General features: G+C 40.5%; 1 protein-coding gene across 4 annotated transcripts in view, besides 2 other annotated features; it reads left to right on the top strand.

The window, feature by feature from the left end:
• Positions 1-5041: part of a mobile genetic element that runs on past the window's edge.
• A 10438-nt stretch (positions 5042-15479) lies between these two features.
• CG41378 (uncharacterized protein) overlaps positions 15480-23155 on the top strand; it is a 76329-nt gene continuing 68653 nt past the window's right edge. For 2 of the 4 annotated variants that reach the window (NM_001276230.1, NM_001170365.2), the window contains exon 1: positions 15527-15680. In NM_001276230.1, the coding sequence (NP_001263159.1) occupies positions 15576-15680 (105 nt within the window). In that variant the 5' untranslated portion in view covers positions 15527-15575. The other 2 variants (NM_001170366.2, NM_001110899.3) reach the window with 2 other exon arrangements.
• Positions 19048-20168: a mobile genetic element.

Genomic DNA, 23155 nt, shown 5'->3' with positions numbered 1-23155 from the left:
CGTTGCCTCCCAGCCGAGTGATGGGCAGCCGGAACGCAGCCGCTAACGACCGGTCGATGCTGCTCACCGGCATGCATGGGTCGATCATGGCCCCGGTCTCGAAGGTCTTCGAGCCCGTGTCCAGCACGACGATGGCTGTAGGCAGTATGGGGACAGCCTTCTGCTGCTGCTGACGCGGGCGATTGTTGGCGACTGGGGCTGGTGGCGGAGTGCGGGAAATCCGGACCGGACGAGGTGCAGCGGGATGGCGCTCTCTGCGCGTCGGAGCTGGTAGCGCTGCCGGGTTCGGAGCGGGGAGGACCTCGTGCATGTGGAGTAGGGTGTGGTGGTCTCCTCCACACTTCTTGCATCCCTCTTGGCTGCGACAGTCTCCTCCTGAGTGCTGATGGGCGAGGCAGTTCGAGCAGTACTTATTAATAAGTACTGCCCGAAGGCGCTTTTCAACGCTCAGTTTGTGGAACCTCGTGCACTTTCGAAGAGGATGGATTCCAGAGCAGACTCGGCAGCGGTAGGATTTAATACCTCGAGTACGTCTGCTCTCCAACGACTGGGTGGCACGAGGACGAGGAGCCATTATTGGAGGAAGTGAGTAAGTCTGCCAATAAAAGAAATGAAGAAGCTTAGTATGAGCCGACTACTATTTTGGCCCCGGAATGGGGGAAGTGCCCTAATCCCCAGGAACGGATGACTCTTTGTCCTCCATCGGTAGCAGAATAACCTTGTGGACAGGGCGTTTTATGGTGCCGCGAGACGTACGGATCTCGACGACTCGAATGCGCTCGTCGGCTCCTGGAAAGGCCGAAACGATTCTGCCGAGCCGCCATTCGTTCGGTGGTAGATTGTCCTCTTTGACAACTACCATATCGTCGGCTTGGAGATTCCTGGTCGGAAATTGCCATTTGCTTCGTTTATGGAGTTCCTTAAGATACTCCTCTTTCCACCGTGCACTAAACTGCTGATGTTGTGCCTTGAGGTGTTGCCATCGATTTATTATCGACTTGGCTTCGCCCTTTATCTCGGGTTCCGCCGTGGAAAGCAACGGCCCTCCAATAAGGAAATGGCCTGGTGTGAGGGCCAGCAAATCTGAGGGATCTTCGGACATAGGGGAGAGGGGTCTAGAGTTGAGCGAATCAGGGTCGCCTGTTTGGTGCACCTGGGTCGTGAAGGATGCGACCCGTTTCGGCTTACCCTTGGAAATCGGCCCCGTTAGCACCCACCCGAAAATAGTTTCTTGGCCCAGGAGCGAGCCGCAAATATTTTGTCGGGTGCCATCCATCATTATGGATGGTAGAATGTCAGCCCCGATCAGTACATCAATTTGAGAGCTCTCAAAAAAGGTAGGATCTGCCCAGCGGAGTGCGGGCAGGTCCTTCAAAGAATTCCGAGGGATCGGATAGGAGGGCAGTTTGCCTGAGAGCTCCGGAAGGACGTACGCTTCAGTGTCTAACTGTAGACCTGGCTTAGTCGGAGAGCGAATCCCGAAGTGACACAGCTTCGAGGATTTCGCGGAGACCGAATGATTTAACCCGGAGACTTGGGTCCGGGTGTTGCGGAATGGCAACTTGATAAGGTTGAACAGGCGTTCTGAAATGAACGTCGCCTCGGATCCCGAGTCGATTAAGGCTCGGGCTCGGTAGTTCGTCCCCAAATGGCACACGTCTATCATCGCTGTGCTCAGTAGGACGGCTGAAGTGCCGGACGCGAAGAAATTTTGCACCGCTGAGGTGCTTGCCGATGCATTTCTGCTAGAGGGTCTCGGAAGTTGCTGTGTAGGGGGCGAGGTTGAGGAACTCGCATTTTCGGAATTTGGGGGGCTGCGATGCAGCAGCGTATGGTGCCTGCCCTTACATGTAAAGCAGCTGTGCATGCTTGTGCAGTCACGTAGCTGATGACCTCTGGCAAAACAATTCAGACATAGCTGCTTCTTTTTTATATATCCGGAGCGCGAGTCAACAGACATTTGAAGAAAACGCGGGCACAATCGTACCGGATGGTTCTCCTTAGAACATATGTCACACCCTTTCTGTTTGGTGCTGACCTTTGTCTCGAAGGATTGAAGCCTTTTGGGAACCGCCTGAGTCGGTTTCATATCTTCGATGGCTTCCAATGTCCGATACCTTTCGCTCAGGAAGGCATTCATTTCTTCCCAAGCTGGGATCTCGGATTTGGCAGTTAGCGACTGTTCCCATAAGGACAGGGTCTGCTTGGGCAGTTTGCTCGCGCAAAGGAAAACCAAGATACAATCCCAGTTTTCTGTGGATACCTGGGAATGCTCTAGTGCTGTTAAACACCCCTGAATCGTGGATTGTAGCTCTTTTAGAGCATGACCAGATTCTTGCGAAATTGAGCTCAAGTTAAAAAGAAGCTTGAGCTGGCTGTTGACTAAAAGTCGCTTATTTTGGAACCGATCTCGAAGCGCCTCCCAAGCCGAAGCAAAACCATCATTCGTGAGAGGAGATTTCGCCACGATGGCTTTTGCTTCGCCACTTGTTTTGGTAAGGAGGTGGAATAGCTTCTCGACCGGAGTCAGCCTGGGGTTGTTTACGTAAATTGCCGTGAATAGGTCCCGGAAAGTGGGCCATCGGAGGTAGTCGCCATCGAAGACTTCCGTGTCGCATGGAGGTAAGCGGCAGCCGGACGAAATTAGCGGCTGAGAGGGTGCTTGCGCGACTTGAGGCGTTGCTCTGTCGATTGTTTCGCCAATTTGTGCTGCACATGACTCGTATACTGAGTAGCAGTAGTCATATTTGGCCTGGAGAATAGGCACTGTGTCTAGGGATCCTTCTTGGGCCATTAGGTCAGAGCATGTTTCGTACTCTCTTTCCACTTTGTCCCATAAGGCTCGCACCTGTTGCAGACGGACTTGTAACGTGTGTAGGGACGGAGAGGCTTGATCTGGAGTGTTGATCTTCGCTTCGAAAAGGCTTACGCGATCGCTGACGGCGATGAATTTATGCAACGCTGCGTTTGCGGGCGTCGGCTGTTCAGAGGATGCCATTCTCTTTGTGGTAGAGCGTGTGACGCGGAGGAAATCAGTCCCGACAGCGGAGGGACTCTCGGATTTTCTCGATAGAGAAGACTCACTAGACGCTCGCGTCACTGGTCGGGAAATGACCAACCTAGGAGTTGTCTTCGAACTGGTCGATGGCAAAACCTTTGGTTTCGGAGTGGGAGTCGCGGTTTTGACCCTGGGACTAACGGACTTGGGTGCTGGCCTACCGCGAGTGGATATCGGAGATTGCGGGTTGAACTTTTGTTCTTTTCCAGGTGCGGGTGTCTTTTTCTTGTCTCCCTCTAGGGGCATGCTCAGCTATGCCCTAGGAGAAGGAAGTCAAGAAGGAGATTGGAGCACGAAGGAAAAAAAATCTCAATTTTTGTGAAATAAGGCCCCAATAGATCTTAAATCAACTGGAAAAAAAACTTAAATTGAGAAAGTTGCAATTGGGATCTGGAGATTGAGCACAATATAGCTAAAATTCAGTTTATTGCAATTTCTGAAAAAATAGCTAAAAAAAATAGCTACCAGCTGGAGTCTGGGTAATAGCCAAGGATTTATAAAAAATCGCTACCGACTGAAAATCCCGAAAAGCAAAAAAAAAAAATAGCTACCGGCTGGAGTCTGGAAAATAGCCAAGGATTTATAAAAAAATCGCTATCGACTGGAAATCCCGAAAAACAATAGCTAATATATGGAAAATAGCTAGAAAATTCAAGTTTAAATTTATAAAAATAGCTACCGGATTTAGGACCACAATTTTATTATTGTAATTTAGGAACCAGAAATGGGAGCCAGAAATAGCTTGTAAAAAAAAAAAAAAAAATTATTATTTGGGTTAAATAATTATTAAATAATAATCAATAATAATAATAATTAAAACAATCGTTTCTCTCCCTTTTTTTTATTAAATTATTTATTAAATAATAAAAATAAATAAATAAAATATTTTAAAATTTATTTTTAAATTTTATCGTCGGACTTATTTATTTTGTTTTATGTCTCGACAATAGGGTATTCTCTCGTCGCTATGCGCTGGTTTTTTTTTTGTCAGGGCAATAACGAACAAAGAGGAGACGAAAGAACTTGCACTTGGCAAGTCTGTGTACGTCGCGACTGTGTGTATGTGAATATCGTTGGATGACAATGGATATGTCGTAATGTATGTATATGGCTATGTATATTTGTGTGTATGTGAAATTTTTGGTGATTATATGTATGTGTATATTTAATTGAATTTAATTAAATTTGTATATTGTATTGTATTGTATATTTTATTGAATTTAATTAAATTTGTATATTGTATTGTATTGTATATTTTATTGAATTTAATTAAATTTGTATATTGTATTGTATTGTATATTTTATTGAGGCACAAAAAAAAACAGCAGTTTAGCAGCGGACGATAGCAGTGAATTTTGGACAGTGTGTATATATATATATGTACATGCGCTTGGATATCAGCGGAGCACCGTGAGACGAATTAGGGGGCCGGTATTGGCAAAGTGCTTGTTTATGCACTTAAAAAAAGTAATCACGGTGGCTGGGCGCATGTACTTATATATTTTCACTTTTCACTTGATACGGATGGACGGAAAGAATAAACGCCGTTGGAAAAAACGAAACTGGCGACCACGGACGGAATAGGATTTAAAGCCGTACTTATCTTGAATTTTCCGCAAGGAGCGCTGGCAGGATCAGAGCTCATCCGGCTCGAAGGACCATGAAATGGAGTGGGCGGAAAGATTCCTTTGGTTGTGGTTGCTGCGGCGGCTGCTGAAATTTTCCCCCGAAATTAAAAACGCGCGGGGTGGACTTCAACCTTTCGTTCTTTATTCACGCACTGGTAAATTACAACTACCTTAACACTAACAGTAGAAATACCGCGGGACCGCGGAGTGGTGAATACCTTGCGGGAAGGGAGGAGAGCGGGAGAAGAGAAGGAGAGCGCGAGCAGCGGTGCTTGCGAGCCGTGGAGGAGCTTCGAGTACAAGCATTGGCCGCTTACACTGCCGCTCAACTGTTTGCGCCCTTCTGGCGTGAACAGTCAGGGTCTGTCTGCTCTACAATTTTTTTGGCTCAAATGGATTTTCTAATTGGAGGATCTTTTCTGTATTTAGTGTTGTTGATTATTTACAAGTGAGCACTATGAAAGTTTATTTGTGACCGAGCATCTTCTTGTCTTCTTACACTTCAATTTATACTACTGCACAAACATACAGCATTAAATATATGTATGTATAAGATGCGTGCATTGCAGTTCATACCAGAGTCGTAATTTATCGATATATCGAACTAGGGTTGATTGTTAACAAGTGTCAATATCAAATTCCTGTCGGTCTATATTTATTTTATCTATTTTCCCTTCTTTAATTTTTTGATTATCTAATATTGGATGCCCAGTGCATAAAAGTGTATGCCACGCCCACGCCAACAAACCTTCCAAAACTGTAACGCGCACAATTTTGAAAAATGTTTTGACCGCTGAGCAACAGGGATCTGATCTTAGAGGACATATTTTTGGTTTTTTTTAAACTCTGACAAACAAAAAGAAGCATTTTTACCACACCGGTTTTCATCGGTATCGCCAGCCAAGTTCTTCTGGTCATACCTATCTGTCTTGCTAGTTCCTATCGATATACCAAGCACATTGTGAAAATTCTTCCTCTTACTTCCAATAATTAAATTTCGGGTATCTGATAGTCTTTGTTGCTTAAATTTGTCTTATTATATATTATATGTATTTATGTATAAAACTATCCTTTTAACTTTTACTTTACACACTACAAGTGTTTAAGTTGTTTGGGATATTTCACTTTTTTAAGAGTTTTCCGCTAAGCTAGAAGGTTTACAAGACAAAAAATTAATGTAAAAGTCATTAAAAGCTTTTTCTTAATTTTTCCATTTGTACGGAATATTCAGAGTTAATACTTCACATCTGACAAATATAGTTCTTAAGTTAAAATCAAATGATAAAAATGTATATGTTATATATATGTTATGGCGCTTTTATCCATTTTCTATTTTATATTTTATAGGCAATGAGAGCATTCATTGAATCAAACTTCAAGCTTCTTGACATAGACAGCGATGGAATAGTCAGAGTTTAAGAATACCGTTATAACTGTATAACTAGAGTAGCCATCGACGATATTACTCCAATTGATAAAGCCTTTGAAACATTGTTGAATGTAAGTTACATAAATTACGTTTTGGAATTTTTTGTTTTGGTATTTTTCCTCATACCTCATTATTTCTCCTCATTAGTCTTGTAAATTTCTATCGATTTGCTAAAATAGTTTTGCGCTCTCCAACGCCCCAAAACCGCCCAAAACTGCCAAGTCCAATTTTTTTAATTTTTAGTCTTGTAAATTTCGATCGATTTGCCAACAACATTTTTGCCCTCTAACGCCCTAAAACCTCACAAAACTGCCAAGATTTCAGTATTTTGATTTGCAAAGAAAAAAAAACGCCCTAAAACGCTCACATTTTTTAAAATTTTTTGGATATTTTGCACTAACTTTATTAGTCTTGTAAATTTCTATCGATTTGCCTAATAACTTTTTGCCGCGCCCACTACGCCATAAAACCACCCAAAACTGCCACGCCCACATTTTTAAAAAATTGTTGATACACTTCAAACAATTTTAAAATTTTAATCATTTTATTCCTTAAAATCTATCGAAAAATGATAAAGATTGGCGTTCGCCCTCACACCAGCTGAGTAAAGTATATCTGATATTAGGGGAACTCGTCTATATCATTCTCTCTTGTTTTTCGTTTTATTGTTTGTCTTTTGTTTTTTTTTTTTTTGCATATAATCGACTTACGGCAGGAAAATAAGAAAATTCTAACTACCGTACCAACTACCGTGGGTGGCATGCACGATTCATAAACCCTAATGGTATTTTTCCTACGTACTAAAACAAAAACCTCCGCGTGATCTTCAGTCCTTTCACGCTCACCGGGACTGCCAGTCAAGGTATGACTTCGGTGAGCAGGATGTGAGGCTCCCACTCCCTTCCATCAGTGTAGTCCATGAGGGCTCCTCCTTCCAACCTTTAGTCGCCTTTTACGACTAGCCGGGAACGATGAGGTAGAATTCTTCGCCCGCCACCACTCAGGACGCCTGTTTGGGCTTAGCCACTCACGCTGGTGCCATCTCGTCTGATTCGACTCGCTTCATCATATTAATGATTAGGCTGTGTCCCAGCTCCCATTGCTCGCTGTTCGCCAGCATAGCCGTGAACAAGCCAATAGGACTGAACAGGGTACCAGACAGCGTCTACAGATGCTCCCTCTCCACCGTAAACCTGGAACAATGCATTAGCACATGTTCTGCTGTTTCTTCACAATCGAAGCAGAACAAGCTTTGAGCTGACTCTACGTGGCGGAACCGGAGTAGATAGGCCCATGAGGAACTGGGATAACTGCCCAAACCGCCAATTCAGGGATGATCTGGTAAGACCGCCTCCCCTGTCGCGACGTTTGCCATCTGCCCCTCGTGTGCCTCTAGCCGGAAGCACCACGCCGCATTAGGCTGAGAGCCTTGATCTCTAGATCAATGGGCGGCAGGCCTGCCAGTGCTAGCGCCGCGTCTTCGGAAATGGTCCTCAATCCTCTAATGAGCCTGTGGGCCATGGACCATAGCACCTGCTGAACCCCTGGCATTGCTCCAGATTGGTTCAGCGTATAGCAGCGAAGCCTTTGCTACCGCCAAGAGTTTGACCAATGAAGAGGCTGTGACTGCTGCCTTTTTGCTGGCGTAACTCGTAACACACGATAGTCTGTGGTCTATTATTACACCCATGTACTTTAGGGACTCTTGGGAGGTCACCTGTGTGCCATTGACAGAGACTAGCATATTCTCCACCTTTTTCCTGCTGCTTATTCGGACTACCTCGGTCATGTGAGCCGCTATTGCTAGCCCGGCTTTCTCGAGCCAGCGGATGGCAGCACCAATCGTAGTGTTACATTTATTTTGCAACCATGCGATTGTTTTGGCGATTGCTGTAATTGCTACATCGTCAGCAAAACAGCAAAACGTCCAGGGTACTCTTTCCTTTTCGGAAGCCATATTGCTGACTTCCTAGGCCGTTGATGTTCTCGGTGATTCGAGTATACAGGATACGTTCAAATAGTTTTCCAACTATATCCAGTAGGCATAGTAGGTTTGCAGCATGTGCTGGTCCCTTGCCTTTCGGAAACAGGGCTTGTTTCTGGCTTTTCCACCTTGTTGGGAAGATTCCGTCCAGAAGACATTGCTGGAAGGTGGCCCTGACGATGATTTAATAACAACTCCAGGAATGCCATCTAGTCCAGGGGCTTTGTTGGGTTTGATGCGCTTTGCTGCCTCGCCGACTTCAAGTTCTATGACGCACGGGTAATCCGGGGCAGGGGCTACCTCTGTTGGCAGCCATAGTGTTGTCTGATTTGAGAATAGCTTCCCTACAATGTTAGCCAGGACCCCAGGGTCAGATGGGGTTACCGCTCTCTTCCTTCGCTTGTTGGTAACAAGCTTGTAGGCGAGTCCCCAGATCTCGCTGTCTATTAACTATCCAGCAGTTCCTCATACGACCGCGTTTTGGCATCCACTATGCCGTGCTTAAACTCCGAAAGCCTCCATGAGCTCCGCGTGGTGGGAACTGCCTCTGCCTCGTTGCGCCAATCTCCTAGCCCTGAGGCAATCAGACCGTAGTTGGCTTTGGGTGGTTTGCGCTGTACCTTTTTTTCTTGGCATGGTTACTTCCCAATTTCTACTAAGCATAGCTTATAAACAAATTTCAAGCTTCTTGACATAGACAGCGATGGAATAGTCGGAGTTTAAGAATACCGTTATAACTGTATAACTAGAGTAGCCATCGACGATATAACTCCAATTGATAAAGCCTTTGAAACATTGTTGAATGAAAGTTACATAAATTACGTTTTGGAATTTTTTGTTTTGGTATTTTTCCTCATACCTCATTATTTCTCCTCATTAGTCTTGTAAATTTCTATCGATTTGCTAAAATAGTTTTGCGCTCTCCAACGCCCCAAGACCGCCCAAAACTGCCAAGTCCAAATTTTTTAATTTTTAGTCTTGTAAATTTCGATCGATTTGCCAACAACATTTTTGCCCTCTAACGCCCTAAAACGCTCAAATTTATTAAAATTTTTTGGATATTTTGCACTAACTTTATTAGTCTTGTAAATTTCTATCGATTTGCCTAATAACTTTTTGCCGCGCCCACTACGCCATAAAACCACCCAAAACTGCCACGCCCACATTTTTAAATAATTGTTGATACACTTCAAACAATTTTAAAATTTTAATCATTTTATTCCTTAAAATCTATCGAAAAATGATAAAGATTGGCGTTCGCCCTCACACCAGCTGAGTAAAGTATATCTGATATTAGGGGAACTCGTCTATATCATTCTCTCTTGTTTTTCGTTTTATTGTTTGTCTTTTGTTTTTTTTTTTTGCATTTAATCGACTTACGGCAGGAAAATAAGAAAATTCTAACTACCGTACCAACTACCGTGGGTGGCATGCACGATTCATAAACCCTAATGGTATTTTTCCTACGTACTAAAACAAAAACCTCCGCGTGATCTTCAGTCCTTTCACGCTCACCGGGACTGCCAGTCAAGGTATGACTTCGGTGAGCAGGATGTGAGGCTCCCACTCCCTTCCATCAGTGTAGTCCATGAGGGCTCCTCCTTCCAACCTTTAGTCGCCTTTTACGACTAGCCGGGAACGATGAGGTAGAATTCTTCGCCCGCCACCACTCAGGACGCCTGTTTGGGCTTAGCCACTCACGCTGGTGCCATCTCGTCTGATTCGACTCGCTTCATCATATTAATGATTAGGCTGTGTCCCAGCTCCCATTGCTCGCTGTTCGCCAGCATAGCCGTGAACAAGCCAATAGGACTGAACAGGGTACCAGACAGCGTCTACAGATGCTCCCTCTCCACCGTAAACCTGGAACAATGCATTAGCACATGTTCTGCTGTTTCTTCACAATCGAAGCAGAACAAGCTTTGAGCTGACTCTACGTGGCGGAACCGGAGTAGATAGGCCCATGAGGAACTGGGATAACTGCCCAAACCGCCAATTCAGGGATGATCTGGTAAGACCGCCTCCCCTGTCGCGACGTTTGCCATCTGCCCCTCGTGTGCCTCTAGCCGGAAGCACCACGCCGCATTAGGCTGAGAGCCTTGATCTCTAGATCAATGGGCGGCAGGCCTGCCAGTGCTAGCACCGCGTCTTCGGAAATGGTCCTCAATCCTCTAATGAGCCTGTGGGCCATGGACCATAGCACCTGCTGAACCCCTGGCATTGCTCCAGATTGGTTCAGCGTATAGCAGCGAAGCCTTTGCTACCGCCAAGAGTTTGACCAATGAAGAGGCTGTGACTGCTGCCTTTTTGCTGGCGTAACTCGTAACACACGATAGTCTGTGGTCTATTATTACACCCATGTACTTTAGGGACTCTTGGGAGGTCACCTGTGTGCCATTGACAGAGACTAGCATATTCTCCACCTTTTTCCTGCTGCTTATTCGGACTACCTCGGTCATGTGAGCCGCTATTGCTAGCCCGGCTTTCTCGAGCCAGCGGATGGCAGCACCAATCGTAGTGTTACATTTATTTTGCAACCATGCGATTGTTTTGGCGATTGCTGTAATTGCTACATCGTCAGCAAAACAGCAAAACGTCCAGGGTACTCTTTCCTTTTCGGAAGCCATATTGCTGACTTCCTAGGCCGTTGATGTTCTCGGTGATTCGAGTATACAGGATACGTTCAAATAGTTTTCCAACTATATCCAGTAGGCATAGTAGGTTTGCAGCATGTGCTGGTCCCTTGCCTTTCGGAAACAGGGCTTGTTTCTGGCTTTTCCACCTTGTTGGGAAGATTCCGTCCAGAAGACATTGCTGGAAGGTGGCCCTGACGATGATTTAATAACAACTCCAGGAATGCCATCTAGTCCAGGGGCTTTGTTGGGTTTGATGCGCTTTGCTGCCTCGCCGACTTCAAGTTCTATGACGCACGGGTAATCCGGGGCAGGGGCTACCTCTGTTGGCAGCCACAGTGTTGTCTGATTTGAGAATAGCTTCCCTACAATGTTAGCCAGGACCCCAGGGTCAGATGGGGTTACCGCTCTCTTCCTTCGCTTGTTGGTAACAAGCTTGTAGGCGAGTCCCCAGATCTCGCTGTCTATTAACTATCCAGCAGTTCCTCATACGACCGCGTTTTGGCATCCACTATGCCGTGCTTAAACTCCGAAAGCCTCCATGAGCTCCGCGTGGTGGGAACTGCCTCTGCCTCGTTGCGCCAATCTCCTAGCCCTGAGGCAATCAGACCGTAGTTGGCTTTGGGTGGTTTGCGCTGTACCTTTTTTTTCTTGGCATGGTTACTTCCCAATTTCTACTAAGCATAGCTTATAAACAAATTTCAATTCTCAATCTCGTCGGCATTTCCTTTGTCTTTGTTTTTGTCATTGCCTTTGCCAGCGCTTAGCTACCCGCTAATATAAACAAGCCAAACTTAACGTAAACACAGCTTCCGCTTTGAGACCAAACCACGGCCAACTTATTGCGCTTCAATCAAAAACTGCATCGATCAGCATAATTGAATTTCACAATGCAGTGGAATAATTTCAGCATAAAGCTTTTACCGAAAGTTCAGAAAGTTTCAAAAAAAGGATTAGGACTCAGCATTTGAAGATCAGTCTGATTCGGGAGGATTAAAAGAACGGTTTACAAATGTATCAATAGAGAAGAAGAATAAGTGTCTTCTAATAAAGTGATAAGTTGAAAAGTTTAACACCAATAAAGATATTGAAAAATAAAAAATTATTATTTTTTAATAATTTATACCGCAAAAAGTTAATTTGCATGTGTTTTATCTTCGCATATGCAACTCCCCGCATAGGTGATGCAGCCAATTCCTGGACGTGAAGAGAGGTGCAGAGCATGATAGCTCTTTTACCTGACTCGTCTGGGATCATGGAGGATTGTCCCCTTTTAGTGACGAAAGTTTCACTTACGAGCATGAAGTCTATATTGCGCTTCTCCGCAGTCTGAATCAGGAGGTTTTGAGCAGCCGCGCAATGATTAACATTGAGCCGCATTACGCTAATATGGCCGTGCATTATGGTGGCTCTTGGCTTTTTTTAGGCTCGCTCTGTAGGTCGGGCACGAAAACTATCCGTCAGGTGGTTACTATCCACCTCGCTGCTGCAGATCAGGCATTGTGGCCACGCTCACCGCATCTAAGACAGCAGTCTGTTCTGTCAGTCTCCTTGCAGTTTGGTTCGAAGCCCAGGTGCTCCTTGGGCACCTGCGCATTGTGAGGAGCCTATTTGGTAGGCTTTTGTGCCTCAGTCTGGGTAGTATTGCTCGTCAAGCGGTTCTCACTAGTAGCACCTTCGTACAACTAAAGACACAAGAATAACAAGATGCGTAACAGCCATACATTGGTTTCGCATTGGTTTGGCCAAAATTTCCCTCTGTCCGCTCGCTTACGCTGAGAGCGTAACGAATCTAAAAATATAATTTGCTTGCTTGTGTGAGACGAGAACGCGTATATGTGTGCGTGTTGTGCTCGAAGACGATTTTCGGGCCGAAATCAATGCTGATCGAAGAAACGAATTTACATATTTGGGGAGTTTTGGCCAATTTCTGTAGGTCGGGCACGCAAAACTATCCGTCAGGTGGTTACTATCCACCTCGCTGCTGCAGATCAGGCATTCTGGCCACGCTCACCGCATCTAAGACAGCAGTCTGCCTAGACACCTGTAGCATCTCGTGGGCCGGACGTCCTGGGTAATGCGACACTTTTACCATCCAACGGTTAAGGTGCCCTGTTTTAGGACTGCTATCACATCGTTCGCGTTCAACAGCACCGAGGGTATCTGCGTCCCATCCCGCATACTGCGAAGGCCCCTGACATCCTCTGGATTTATCTGTAGGCCCTGGAATTGGGCGACCATGCAGCTGTGGAGCTCGTTTGCTATTCTTTGCGCTCCCGTGCCTACAAGTCATTGAGCGCCGCTTCTAGATCGCCCTTAAACTTGGAGACGCTTTCCGTGGCTTTTCCCTCTGCCCAGTTCGCTAAGGCTCGGGTCCGATCTTAGCTTCCGAAGCATCTCTGCTCACCCGTCTTCCTAACGATCAGTGTACCACGTTTTCTGGCCGAAATTAATTCTGATCGAAAAAACGAATTTACATATTTGGGGAGTTTTGGCCAATATCGTAGCAATATGATGAAATTGTTTCAAAATATCAAATTAGAATATAAAAAAAAAACTTAATATAAAAAACAACTGAATCTAATGTGCATTTTAAATAATAAAATTGGATCATTTACATACATCATATAAGGTCAAATGACTTAATAAATATACTTAAATATACTTGTTTAGTTAAAGCAAATGCGAAGGAAATTAATATAACTACTGTAATTAAAAACATACATTTTCCAAAAAGAAGACATTACATTAAGAAATAAATATTTCATGAAAATAATTTGTAGTAGAAAATAAAAATTTATAAAATAAATAAAAGTATGAAAACTGTTTATTGCAAAAGTAATATCTTGAGGCACTAAGTGGGGACACAAGCACTCAGCAATGCCTTATATATTTTTCACATGGCGCAAGCTGAATACTCTTATGACAAATAATATAATATAAATACATTTTTAAAATTTATTATTTATTATTTTATTTATGACTATTTTTAAGCTATATTTAAATAATAATAACTTTAAGGCAATGCAAAAAAAGAATTTTTCGCATGGTGCCAATTTATCAAAAATAATATAGATTTAAAGTCTAAAAACTTGGGTGAAGGGCATATTTTGTTGTATCTGTTTCCCTTCATTAATTATCCCATGGTAATGATTTTGGGCATAATACTATTGTTCATAATAAGAAGATTGAATTTCGTCGTTTTCGAGCGCGTCTTGAAATCTCAGTTCATCTATTTGCATTTTGGTTTTTTCACTGTCCGATATTCTGAGTCGTTTGGTAATCGGGAAGTTAGTATTTTTAGATGTGCTGGCGCAGATTTGTTGCAGTTCATGTATCGGTTGTCTGCGGGTCTAAATAGTTGCATGTACTGATCCAAAATTGGGTTGGAAGGGTTGAGAATATTGTATTCGATTGGTAACTTGGTCGATATTGTGTTTGGGTTTTTGTATTGAAATTGTGTGATATTGATTTCAGATTAGGATTTGGATTTTTTTATTACGTAATTCGGAAAGTTTATTTAATTCAAAATATGTCTATATATTAATTAATTCAATATATGTGAATATGTTTTTCATAAATTCCCCTCACTTCGTGCAATAGTAATTAACGATCTTAATATCGTCTGTAATATCATCCAAAATAGTATTTGTATTGGTAGTTCTCTAATCAGTATTTTAATGGAATCTTTAATTGCTTGAATATAAATAAAAAATTCTGGTTGGTTACTTCCAGGTGTAACCGTCGCCTTTCCGCCTCTACGCAGAATGCTCTCAGATTTCTTTTATAAGGTGTCTCCCTGAAGTTCTCCAATAGCTTCTAGTTTGGTGTTTGTTTCTGCATTAGTCTCTCATTGAGGGTAGGCGAATTTTCGACGTTCGGAAGTCCCAAAGATCGCGTTATGTGTCCATCCAAGATACTTTCGATCTTTCGATACATCGTTAGTTTGGTAGAGTGAAATCACGTAGTCCACTCGGCTTATGAAGGTATAGCGGGTTTCTGGATCACCCTTAAATGTCTTTAAACTACCGACGGGCTATAGCGTGGTTGTTGTCCTGGGGTGGGGCAATAATTAGTTGTGCCAATGTAATTGCAGATTTTTAATTTTTGTTGTTTAGGTAAAATTCTTTTTAAAATATTGTTATTTTTTTGAATTAAATTATTAATGTATAATCGGCTTTTATGTATTATAAGTATTTTACATGCCTGTTTGCCAAGCCATTTTTGTCGACATATATTTGACCGTTTGCCAAATCGAAATCTTTTGTTGTCGGCGGCCAAATTTTGTTTATTTAAGTTGAGGCGGAATCAGAAATAAATTTTTTCTTAAATAGCTAAGTGGCGGAATGACCACTGATTAAACTACATTTTCCTTTAGTTAAGAAGATCTGATTTGATATAAAACGTTTAGATATACTTATACATTTCATTTCGGCCAGACAAAAGTGCCCGTCTTACAAATCGAAAAATTCTTACGATTTCGAAAACCGGAGAACCGTTTTTTTTTATTTCAAATCGATATCGTAAAATTCTTACGAATTTGTTTACATGCCTGTATATATAAGCGAATATGAAGAATAAATTTTAAAGGATTTACAGCAGTCGGTTGAAACTAATTTAATGATGTTATAATCATTCTGTCGCGGATGTAATAAGAAAACCGAAGCGTAAAATGAAAAACATGGTCAATAAATGTTGGGCCATTCAGCTTAAAGATGGAGCAGGGTGGAAGTAAGGTATAATTTAAAAATGTTTTTATCTCTAGGTCAAGGAACTGCTGGCCATGTAAGTTTCAAGTGTTTAGTTAAAAACAACTGAATAGTTGATAAATTAATATTTTGAAATGATTTCTGTACGTAATCGTATTCATATCAGATTATTTGTGGTCGTTGCATTAGTTTGTTTGTTCATAGTAGTATTGTGGTACTATCCTGTGCCAGTTTTAACTGTAAGTATTATTGTTTAGGTAAAATATAAAATTTTTTTATTCCGGTTTTTTATTTTATGAGGACGACTTCCGTGTGGATTGATTATATCCGCAACTCTTAGAGTAAAAGGGTATACTAGATAATTTGAAAAGTATGTAACAGGCAGAAGAAAGCGTTTCCGACTATATTAATTACATACAGTAGTGGGCGTAAGTATTTAGACAACATTAGCATCCAACTGCCGGGCTGTGCTTTTCATAGTACAGTCAAATAAATAAGTAAACTATTGATGATAAAACAAAGAGTGCAATTACAGTTACACGCGAGAGGTATGTTTTGCTTTTTACCTTTTCAATTTTCCTTCTGCTGATAAGAAAGCTAGACAGACAACGATTTTGGCGGTGGCAAAAGTATTTTGACATCTCATTTAATTAGTTCGCATTGATCTGTTGTTCGAAGAATCTAAAACTTTTGACTTTTTTTAAGATCAATTGAACATTTGTTCTTTATAACGTGTTACTACCTACTTTTATTTCATGCATAAATTTGTTAAACATGGGGAAAACAAAGGAACTGAGCGAATTCCACGGGCAACTGTGTATTACCAAATCAATAAATATAAAAAAAAAACACAACCAAAAACGTTGAGCGTAGTGACCGACCACGTAAAACAACTCAAAAGGACGATGGTTATATTTTACGTAAGTTTAAGCAGAATATTTTACGAACTCCCCGATCGGTTGCCAAAAAACTAAAAGACGGAGCAGAAATCGATATCAGTGAAAGAACGGTTCGCAGACGTCTTAAGAAAGCCGATTTTGGAACATTTGTTAGAGTTATATCACTAATAACTACGAAAAAAGTTAAAAAATAAAAAATATGTTGGTCAGCCTGCATAATTCTGGAACAATGTTTTGTGGAGCGATGAAAGCTCTTTTGAGTTTTACTGCTCAAAAATTTTTTTTTAATAATTATAATAGAATAAGTCGTTCCGGAGGATCTTTTATATTTTGGGAATGCGTAGCCTTCACAGGCTTGGGAGATTTGGTTCCTGTTGATGGAACCATAAAAGAAAATATTTAGATGTCCTTAATAATCATGCATTCCCCTCTGGTGATAAATTGATTGGAGAGTCCTTCATATTCCAGCAGGATAATGCTCCCTGTCATAAGGCCAAACTGATTACGCAGTTTCTGAAGATGTTTGCGTAAACACATTGGATTAGCCACCGCAAAGTCCAGATCTCAACATAATAGAAAACTTCTGGTCATATATAACAAAAAAAAGGCGTGCAAACAATTTTGGAAATTCAAACCTTAGTGAAGGATATTTCAATAGATTATATTCACAGCTTGGTGTAGTCTGTACCAAAACGTCTTCAAAAAGTGATTTTTAGTTGACTTTTTTTTCTTTTCAATTTATAACATTTAAATAATTTGTCCAAATACTTATGCCACTGCTAATTTGTAAAAACGTAATTTTTTTAAAATCAACAATGAAGTTATACATATGTTTATGTTACCTAATTTAACTACGAAAGCCTACCTATTTACTAAAATTATTAAACAATTTCGCTTTCAGTAAACAATGAGTTACAAACAAATATATTGAATATATTAATTGTCCAAATACTTATGCCCACTAGTGTATGTATTCCTTTATTTTTTTCCATATTTATTCATATTTATTCGTATTTTTTTTTGAGAACAAGTACAAAAAGTTAAAAACAAAAGTTTCAGTTTTTATTTTTAAATTTTGCATATATCTCTAACTTCTATGAAGTCTCCAGCTGCTTTACACACTTCAGAAAATAAGTCTTTTAATATTGATTCTTGAAACGTAATAGGAGGCCTTAGTGAATTAGTTGATTCTCCAATTACATTAAGCAAATCCACACCACGATAACTTTCAAAACAATTTTGGATGACGCTATCGTCAAAATTGATTTGACTTGTGCACTGAAAGATATAAAAATTTATATTGAATATAACTCCGAAAAATGTTGTAATCAATTGTTCTTAGAATACCAGTAAGTTACTCCTTTCTTCAAATTAGTTATTGTATTATAAATTTTTTTATGTAAAAATAATAATACTATTAACTATTTGCCTTAGAGAGAGTAGAGTAAAAGGGTATACTAGATTCGTTGAAAAGTATGTAACAGGCAGAAGGAAGCGTTTCCAACCATATAAAGTATGTATGATCTAGCCATGCCCGTCTGTCCGTATGAACATCGTGATCTCATTAACTATTAAAGCTAGATGGTTGAGATTGAGCATACAGATTCTAGAGACTAAGACGCAGCTCAAGCTTGTTGATCCATGTTGCCTCGCCCATTCTAACGCTCACAAACCGCACAAAACTGCCACGCCAACACTTTTGAAAAATGTGTTGATAGTTTTTCATATTTTTGTTAGTTTTGTTAATTTCTATCGATTTACAAAAATCGATTTTTACGCACCCTAAATTGATATTTTTCATATTTCTGTTAGTCTGTTAGTTTCTGTTAGTTCTGTTAGTCTTGAAATCTATTGGTTTGCAAAATCTAACTCTAACTCTAACGCCTCAACACCGCACAAAACTGCCACGCCCACATTTTTGAACAATTTTTAGATATTTATTCATAATTAAATTAGTCTTGTAGATTTCTACAGATCTGCCAAAAAACTTTTTGCCACGCCCACTCTAACACCATAAAGCCGCCAAACCGGTCACGCCCACACTTTTGAACAAATTTAAAATTTTTTCTCATGTGATTCCCCAAAATTGATATCCCAGAAAATGATAAAATTTCGCCATCGCATTCACACTAGCTGATTAACGGGTATCTGATAGTCGGGGAACTTGACATTAGCATTTTCTGCACCGAAAATGTCTTCACATACCTGTACGTCCCAGGACGACATCATCCTAATTGGACGCACTCTAGATCTCATAGTGTGAGGACGAGATCCCTATAACTCAGTAAAGATCGTAAAGCTAATTTCTGTAACTTATGGAAACTTATCACCTTTTTTTGCGACTAGCTGGAATGCGGCATGAAGAGATGCGCAAAATTTTGTGGTTCTAGTATATCTATGATAATTGGGAATGTGGATAAGACGTTGTTTTTTTATGTGGTACTAATTTGACAATTGTCAATATGTTTGCAAATCGACTGATTTCGTCCTAGGCGTCATTACTTTGTGGTACAGGGGTTGGGGGACTTGATCGTTAATGGAACAGGTTAGCAGTTGCATAAAACGTATTATAAGCATTGTGATTTAGAAACTATAAGGGTTAGAATGTTGATTAAGCATACGGATTGCAATAACGCTAAATCTGTGCAAGTTTTGTAATTTTCCCGTGCCTTAGCTGCCATTAGCTGAATTGGATAGTAGATACAACCAAAGACACTAGAATTACAAGATGCGTAACGCCATACGATTTTTTGGCACACGATTATTTCGCCGTGGCTAGGAGAGCGAGAGAGCGGAGAGCGCTACAGCGAACAGCTCTTTTCAACGCATAAAGTGATAGCAGACAACTGTATGTGTGCACACGTATGCTCATGCATTGTAAATTTGACAAAATATGCCCTATTACCTTAGAATTTGACTTTAAATCTATATTATTTTTGGTCAATTGGCACCATGCGAAAAATTCTTGTTTTGCATTGCCTTAACGTTATTATTATTTGAAAATAGATTAGAAAAAGCCAAATCTATGTACATATTATCACAAAAATCAATTTCAAAAATGACTTTATATAAGAATATTTGTCATTAGAGTATTCATCTTGCGGCGTGTGAAAAATTAATAAGGCAATGATTGTTGAGTGCTTGTGTCCGCACTTCGTGCCTCAAGATATGACCAAAACAAAGACACTAGAATAATTCTAGTGTCTTTGATGTGACTTTTGCAATAAACAGTTTTCATATTTAATGTTAAACATTAAAATATTTAAAGTCGACTCGAAGGTCATATACGTAAATATAAGACCCCATTACAATTGTAATGGCCTCCCCGTGGTGTTCCCTGGGTACCGACTATTACACATATTACACATAAATAATTATCAACATAAATATAAATATGTAAACGGTAGCTAATTCGAGCGGCGATTTTAACAAACGAATTTAAAAAGCTTTAAAATTAAAAAAATTTAAAATTAAAATTAAAATTTTAAAATTATAATAAGAAGGGCGCGAATTTTTAAAAATTATTTTATTTCATCATATTGCTACGAAATTGGCAAAAAACTACCCTAATATGTACAATGTAAATTCATTTCTTTGATCAGAATTGATATCGGCCCGAAAATCGTCTTCTAGCACAACACGCACACATATACGCGTTCTCGTCTCTTGTTTTTACTCACACAAGCAAGCAAATTCTATTTTTAGATTTCTTATGTTCTCAGCGTGAGCGAGCGGAAAGAGAGCAATTTTGGCCGTCACCAAAAAAGTGGCTGCATAGTGCCAAACCAATGTATGGCCGTTACGCATCTTGTTATTCTAGTGTCTTTGGTAAAACCTAGTAAATTATGTCCGACAAAGCAAACATTTTATTTACATAAATTCTCAGAAAAATACGACATTTTGTTAGGCAGGGAATTTTTGGAAGATTCCAAAGCAACTATATGCTATACATCCAATACAGTGGCAACGCTTATTAACGAAAAAAACCGAAAAGGAGGGGCTTCGAGTAGAATGGTGAACGAGAGCAGTCGCAAGTTTTTCAATCGCGCCATATACTTATACAACTAGACCTAAACAATTGTCATCAAACAATAAAATAATAATAAACAAGAACTATTGTCATTAAACAATATAAAGTGTACTATAAACAATTGTCATTAAACAATAAAGTAACACTATAAATAAAAGAAGGCCACGCCGTAGAAATTGCAAGCAGACAATTGAAGAAGAACGGCAAAACGACGGTTACGGTGTAGCAGAAGAAGAAGAACGGTGAAGCAATCAGAAAACGACAGTCGCTTCAGTGGCAGAAGAAGCAGAAGAAGAATAACGGCGGAGAAAGAGGCGAGGCAGTAGGAACGAAAGAGGCGAGGACAACGAAGAGGCGAAAACGACGCGGCAAGTTGTGTATCGTTTGCTGTTAACATAGATTTAACAGAGTTGGCTAAGTAGTTTTGAAAACTTTAAAGAGAGGGTATGTTAAGTAGTTTTGCAGCTTGACGGAAAGAATATACAGTTGATTTTATTTCGTATTAAGAATTTTGTACTGATAAATTTTATAATGTTTAGAACGGTTCGGGTTGAAATTCTTGGGCTGCGCGTTGATGACCTACGAAATAAGCTGTCTGAGTTAAATTTGCAGACAAGTGGTACTAAAAGCATGCTGCAGCAGCAGCTCCTTGCTCACTACAGATTAAACAATGAAGAACAAAACATTTCGGACGATGAGTCAATAGCAACTGCACCAATGATGACAAAAGAAAATAATAGGTCATGGTTTACTCTAAAAGATGTCGAAGGTAGTATTTCTGAATTCTCAGGTACTATAGGTAGTGTTGATGTTGACCAGTGGATAAATGACGTAGAAGAATGTGGGAGTACAGTTCAGTGGAACCAATTACAAATGTTTGTCTATGCGAAGCATCTTTTACGAGGTGCTGCTAGATCGTTTGTCAAAAGTCAACAAAACATTCGAAGTTGGGAAATATTGAAAACTGTATTGCTAGATGAGTTCGAAGTTAGTGTCATCAGCAGAAATACATCGAAGATTAAATAGACGGCAAAAGAAAAAAGATGAGAGTTTACATGAATTCTTGTACGCACTGATGGAAATAGCTAAGCCAGCAAAGCTTGAAGATGAGAGCATTATAGATTATTTCATTAGTGGCATTCAGGATTCCTCTGCAAACAAAGTAGTGCTGTATCAAGCAAAAACATTAAAAGAGCTAAAACTTAGTTTGGATGTTTACAAAAAAGTTTGTAGTTCAAGCAAGTCATTAAACAAGCCTGGATCATTGGTCGATAAACAGAGTTCTGAGTCCAAGAAGATTAGCAGTGACAACAAGGCACGTAAATGTTTCAAGTGCGGTGATGATACCCATTTGCTAAAAGATTGTAGGAAGAAAGATTTCGTTTGTTTTAAGTGTAACCAATCAGGACATCGCGCATCAGAGTGTAAAATAGATGGAAAAATTAAGCAGGATCAAAATACAAATGTCGTACAAGATAGGAAGGAAGAGTTAAAGCCATTAAGCATTTTCACTCCTTCAGGGTTAGAGTTGAAAACTGTGCAGTATAAGTCAATGATGTTTCAAGGATTAGTTGATACAGGTGCTGACCTTTGTCTTATACGCAGAAGTGTTTATACTAAGTTGGGCAGAAATAAGTTGACAGGCTTAGCGAAGTTTTTTGACTGGCATAATTTCGGTTGAGGTAGATGGTATAGACATGCAAGTTGAATTTCACGTAGTTCCTGATGAGGATATTGGTTTTGATTCGATTTTAGGAAGAACAATCTTAAACAGCGTGGATATGAAAGTAACCAAATGTGGCACAGAGTTTATAAGTCGAGTTGTAAACCAAAAAAAAGGTTGAGAGTCAGAGAATCCAGCCATTGGGCAAAGGATCATGTGCTGAGTTGTTTGTTGAATTCAAAAGTATGTGCATGTTGGGTGTGGAGCTGGCTGACATATTTGATGAGGTTGATTTATCGCATTTGAGTAGTGTGCAAAAAGAAAAGGCTTTAAGTCTAATTGGAGATTATAAGCCAATTCGAAATTGTTCGACACCAGTGAAGATGAAAATACTGTTAACCGATGATTTACCAGTATTCCAACAAACAAGACGTTTGGCAGAGTGTGCAAGTTAACACGCGCAGGGCCAAAATCGCTAACTCCACGATAAGACCGGACGCGGCCGCAGTAACGTCAGCGCGACTGCAACTAAGTCGCGAAATATGACTCCTGCATTCCAACATTCTACTGCCCGGAGCGTGTGAAGCGCAATGTCAGCGTTCTGCCGTGAGCGCTGCTTCAAAAGACGGGCTACTTTATATTAAGCTTAAGTTTTCTGTCTTCAGTTTTAAGAACTCATCTGAACGCGCATAGTCGCAGAATAAACCACAATAACTAAAATTGTTGTCTGTTAATTGGCGCCCACGGCACTCTTATAGAACTCACAATATTTGTTCACCAGCCAAAGCTGTGACAAATAAACGAAAAAGTGCGAAGTGAACTGTGACAAGCAAATTATAAGTGCAAAGCTAATTATAGAACTCAGAATATTTGTTCACCAGCCAAAGCTGTGACAAATAAACGAAAAAGTGCAAAGTGAAGTATTTTTCCGACCAAGAACACAGCAAACAAAGCGAAAACAAGAATAAAAATAAAAAAGCTAAACAAACCGTTAAAACAACATACAAATTAAAAAGAAAAAAACGGTTAAAACAACATACAAGTTAAAAAAATAGAACCCCAACACGAAGTGTCGAGAGAGTAAAGAAAAAATCAACAAATCAACAAGTGCACGCATCGGCA

This window comes from Drosophila melanogaster, chromosome 2R (genome assembly GCF_000001215.4).
Source record: "Drosophila melanogaster chromosome 2R".
In the NCBI taxonomy this organism is placed as follows: Eukaryota; Metazoa; Arthropoda; class Insecta; order Diptera; family Drosophilidae; genus Drosophila; species Drosophila melanogaster.
Note: the sequence above shows the minus strand (reverse complement) of the source record. Positions and strands in the feature narration are given on the sequence as shown.